General features: G+C 29.4%; 1 protein-coding gene across 1 annotated transcript in view; it reads right to left on the bottom strand.

Moving 5' to 3' along the window:
- Positions 1-4,975: 4,975 nt before the first annotated feature.
- The window catches only part of LOC109863231, a 2,376-nt gene continuing 1,606 nt past the window's right edge, over positions 4,976-5,745 (bottom strand). Inside the window, exon 5 of the mRNA XM_020443466.1 lies at positions 4,976-5,611. Within this exon, the coding sequence (XP_020299055.1) occupies positions 5,295-5,611 (317 nt within the window). The 3' untranslated portion in view covers positions 4,976-5,294. The remainder of the gene's footprint in view (positions 5,612-5,745) is intronic.

Raw genomic sequence — 5,745 nt, 5'->3', positions numbered from 1 at the left:
GTTGCGTTCCGATATTTACTAGTAATACCAAAAATCTATACTAAAAATCTATACTTCACGTCACATGTGATATAGATTTCCAGTACTGGCAGTGAATATCGGGACGCAGCTGTGTAAAATAAAACTTATAATATGCAAAAGATATCCTGCTATATCCCTTGGCTTTGCATGAGATATCTCACAATATCCTATCGTAATATCCCGGAAATTACTTATTGAGATATCTCTGGGATTGCGTTTGAAAATCCGGATAATTTTGGCATATCCTTAGGATAAAGTGTGCTGTGTGGGAATACACATAAAAAACAATCACATGGCCTTAATTTAATCACAGACACTGATTTACTTGACAAATCCTATTTTAATCTACTAGACAACTTGATGGCATTCAAATTTTAATCTTTAACGTATTTATTTATTTTCTTGACTTTAACTGTAGTGGGGTGATAGATGTTTGTGTATATATATTCGGCTGTCTTTTCGTTGTTTCCAGCGTTCGTTTTGTGACTTCAGTTTGTAAGTATGTCTGCCTCTTTCGTGCGTGATATTATTAAGTGATAACATTTTCGGAATTAATTGCAGTGTTGGCGGTACACGGTTGGAATATGTCATCTAGTTTAACTGTTTTAAGAATGACTGTATGTACAATAACTACGCCTCCAATTGGTAACATGTAAGATCGACTTTATTACTGAAGAAGACTCAAGTAGAGTCGAAACGTTTGTTAAAATGTTTGATATATTGAGATAATATTAATAAAGATCAACTTCTGAATTTTGCTCGTTAATTTGGCCTGTTACTCTAATTTTATTATTGTGATTTATTTATTTATATAAAACTAATTTTTACTATATTTTTATACAATTTTTGATATATAATCATATATACTTATACACAAATTAAAATAATTATATCTAATTATGAAAATTTATATACCAAATATGTCCATACAATTTTATACATAAAAAATTTTTTACCGGGTATGAGTGTTTAGAAAGAAAATTATATCCTTTACTGAGTAAAACAAGTTATTCGGGCAGATCCGCCATTCCTGTTCGTAAGCAGTTGTTATCAACACTGTGGCTTTTTGCTACTCCTGATTCGTACATAATAATTAAATATGCTCTATAAGTGTAGACTGTTCTATTTTTTAATTTTATTTATTTTTATTTGTTTTTTACTTATTTTTGTTGTCAATAATACTATGGTATATATTGTAGGTCTGTGGGTGAGCGATTCGACATGGGAAAATCATCTGCAAGTGATTCTTTTATAAAAGTTGTTGAAGCCCTCAACAATATTGCCAGAGACGTCATCGTCTGGCCCCGAGAAGACCGATGTATTGCTGTTCGTGAAAAATTTCAGCGTATTGGCAGGTTACCACATGTAATAGGAGCTATAGATAGGACAAAAATACCAATCAAAGCTTCTAAAGCAAGTATTTATATCACAGAAAAATAGGAACAAAGTTGTAATATTAAAAATATTACTAACAATTTTAATATTACAACTCTGTTTTCTATTTTTAATAAATATTTTTTGAAATAATTAATATTAATACTTTTCGGAGTAATATTCCTAACTAATGTAGTACATTATTTCTAGGTAGACGCACGCTTCTACATAAGTAAAGACAAAGAATATGCAATAACATTGCAAGCAGTATGTGATGCAGAACTTCGATTCTTAGATTGCTTTGCTGGATTTGCTGGATCAGTGGCAGATCGGCGAGTCTTTTGAAATTCAGACCTATGGAAGGAAGTCAATGCAAATAAAGCATCTTATTTTGTGGATCAGGATTACATTATTGGAAACAAAGCTTATTCATGTTTGACATGGTTAATACCACCATTCATTAATTTTGGGCAACTCACACAGGTACGATATTCAAATTAAAAGAGTATACAGCATATGCTTTATAATAGCTGAAAACTTATCTTCACTTATTTCTGTTGTATAGACTCAGAAAAAATTTAATACAATACTTGCCAGTATGAAACGAGTTATCGAAAGAGCATTTGCGCTGCTGAAAGGTAGATGGAGACGACTAAAATTCTTGGATATGAATCGTGATGACATGATTCCTTTTGTTATATTAGCAAGCTGTATATTACACAATATTTGTCTTGATAATGGACTAGAAGATTATGAAGACTTTATTATCGAAGGGCATGATGATGATAATGATGATGATAATCATTTTGTTAGGGAACCAGTAAATTTACAAGACGACCCTGAGGGTATACTAAAACGACAATATCTCACTACTTTAATTCCCTGAATTAATATGATATATTAATATATTGTTATAATATATTAATTTAAGACATTTAAACTAAGATTCTATAGCCTAGAGCTATGATTTTATGTGTTTAGAATCAGTCATCATCAAATTATTGTCAGAGTAATTTTTATAATTTTGTAACGTGGTACATATATTAGTATATATAGTGTAAAAAGTAGTAATAGTATGTATTATGTAATGTAGTAGTTTGTAAATAATATGATAAAAAATAGTCATTTATTATTGAAAAAATAAATCATTTATTAATTTTACTTGTATTTTATAATCTTACTCTTTAATGAACGAATGTGCAACTAGAATGAAATTGTATGGAAGAGAATGATATGATAGAGAAAGATGAAAAGGTTTTATTGTATTCGTTTTCTTATAATATAAAATGCTATCGGCAATACATGTGCATCTGTAATACTAGCTCACAACCATTACAAAATTATAATATTGCAAACAAACTAAAATCTAGTATATAGCTTCATTTTACCACAAGTTGCAACAAAATATTAAAGATAATAAAATCCATTTTTAATCTCAATAATACGAACAAAAATAATGTACCATAGATTTCAAGTAGTAACACAAAATAAAAATAATCTTTAGTGTATAATATAAATAAAATACTGATCTTTAAAAAATAATAAACTTTGCGCATAAAGTTTGTGAAATGAAAACACTGAACATTCTAAAATTAAAACAGGTACACTGCTTTTGTGTTATATTTTTAAGTTAGTAGGAAAATTTTATTATTCATTGACAGTACAGTATAAATTTATAGTTTAGTTTAGTTATTTTTAGTTTATTTTTAGTTTAATTTATAGTTTTTTTTTATTTATAGATTTTTTTATTTATAGTTTTTTTTTACTAGTACTGTCAATGAATAATGAAATTTTCCTACTAACTTAAAAATATAACAAAAGCAGTGCATTCTGCAATATTAGTACAGAGTATAACTAAAAATTAAACATACATAATAAAACTGTGCAGCTTACAAATACTTAAAATTTTTCAAGCAGTTTTGTCATAAAATGTTCATAGGTTTCTCGGGCTCTATTTTGACATGCCAATAACTCCCCAGATAGCCAAATGTGAAAACTCAATATAAAGCAAATCATTGTATAGATTAAGTTGCTCGCCAATTGCTGTTGTGTTGTTTTTATTTAATGCAACGAAAATGTTTTTGTCAATTCAGTATCAATATGCTGAGTTTTATTATCAATTAATTGTTGTAGCCAATGTTTATGACAAGTGAGTCAGCAATATGTGAGCAATATATGAGCAATAATTGTTATTCATAAGTTGAGAAAAATAATAGAAGTTTTTTGCCGATGAGTTGTTGGGAACTTGCTGTTATTATATCTTGTAAACTGTTGCTGGCAAGAACATACCGAAAAGAGGATACACCCTTTTGTTACATTGCTGAAAACACATGAGCAATATTTGTGGCAAGTTGCCAACAACTTGCACTCAGTTGGCTATTTGGGTCCTAATGTCTTTGTTCTTTCATTTCATCACGTTTTCTGTTTTCTTCACTTATGGTTTTTGTCCACAATTCCAATTCACGTTCCATACGCGTTCTTTTGGTTTCTTTGATTTGCTTTCACTATCTGTTACATCATCAATGTCGCTGATTGTATTATCAGCGTTAGAAGATACACTGCTTAGTGATGTTGCTGAATGAGATCTTTTCTTCAAATTTGAAGCCAGAGCAACAGATTTTAGGCAAGGTTTTTCTCCCAGCACTTCATCCAATTCTTCAAAATATTTACAGATTTTTGGTTCTACTCTCGTTTGGTTGTTATGGTCTTTTATACGCTTGTATGTTTTAGTAATGTCTTTAAATTTATTTTCACAATTCTTAGCAGTATATTGCCATGCATTGTTGACTTTTTTTAATTTTTCGCTTATTTTTGTCCATACAACATTATTTCTAATAACACTACTTTCAAACAAATGTTGATGTTGCTTCCACTGATAAATGAATGTCTTTACAGCATTCTCGTCTTTCCAAAACGCAGTAGCTTTTTTTTCATCACATGTCTGAATCGAAACTACATTTGTATCATCCTCACAAGCTGATTTTTCAAGCTCAACACCAAAATACTGCTAAATGTGCGGGATATCTTCCACTTCGACCGTAGTATTTTCTGCAGAAACAATTTAAAAGATATGTTAGTAAAATACTATATTCTAAACAACCGTACTATAATATGCATGTGATTAGGATACACACTTTTTGCAAATTTTGAAGAAAACTGCAAATAAATACTTACCCACTTTATCCAACAAAAGCAGACATCCATTCTCTGTAATTGCTATCTTATTCTGATCTTTAATAATCACATATCTCGCTAAGTCAATTTCGATGTCAGACGACATTTTACTTCCCGCCAAACAGTGTTGCCAACTCGTTGCGAGCGTTTCCTACGCGACCATGCTCGAAATTCTACTAAATCCTACTAAACACTCAAGCTCAGACTTGAGATAATAATAAATAAATAAGTAGAGTGTGAAAATAAGTGTACATATTAAACAAAGCCATAAAATGTTATTATAATTATTGACTATTTTATAATACAATATTTTATTTATTTATTTGTATCTATTATTTTTATACATGTTAAGATCATCAATAAAATGATATTAAACAATGTAATGTAAAATTACATACTTCTTTTCCAAAACAAACAATCTCTATAAAATCTCGAAACTTATTAACATATATTGCACTATCATGTATCTAAAAACTAATTTATATATGAATTTTTTTTTATTTTAGTAGTGTTACTTCGTAATATTACTTATGTAATTGACAAGCAAGAAATAAAATAAACAAGAAATGAATGCATATGTAAAGACAAAGAATATAAAATATAAATTAGCAAAAAGTTAGGATCCTGCCGCAACATCACATTAAATAGGAGACTTCTTAATCTATAAGTAAACAATCTAAATTGTCCGAATCATTTGAATCCGAATGTTCATTTGGATCCAAATTTTATTTCAATGGAACCTTTAAAACATTAGTTTGATTTTTATATACTGCTACAGTACCTATTTGCCGAAGAACTGAAGTTGGAAATTCATAATTAAAACAGCATTTGCCTGTTCTTTGCAATCCCGCTCGCGTAGTAAGAATAGCATTAATTGTATTCTGATGGAGACGATTGCGGAAAGTAGTTTTGACAATCTTCATTTGACTAAATGCTCTTTCTACATTAGCATTTGACCATGGGAGCACAATACATTTTAGTGCTAAATTGACAATGTCTTTAAAAGGATTGTTACCTGAAGCATCTTGATATTCTTGTACTTCTGCCCAAAAAACAATGGTATTATTAATGTTTTGCCATTGAACAAAGGACAACTTTGACCACTGATAATCTATTTTTGTTATAATGTTTTCTGTTTCATACATGAGTTTTGCGAGAGGAATTATAGATGGTTTT

The sequence above is a fragment of the Pseudomyrmex gracilis genome, unplaced genomic scaffold (genome assembly GCF_002006095.1).
Source record: "Pseudomyrmex gracilis isolate BER0280 unplaced genomic scaffold, ASM200609v1 scaffold_3718, whole genome shotgun sequence".
Taxonomy (NCBI): Eukaryota; Metazoa; Arthropoda; class Insecta; order Hymenoptera; family Formicidae; genus Pseudomyrmex; species Pseudomyrmex gracilis.
The sequence above is the reverse complement of the archived record's forward strand: the minus strand, read 5'-3'. Positions and strand labels throughout refer to the sequence as shown.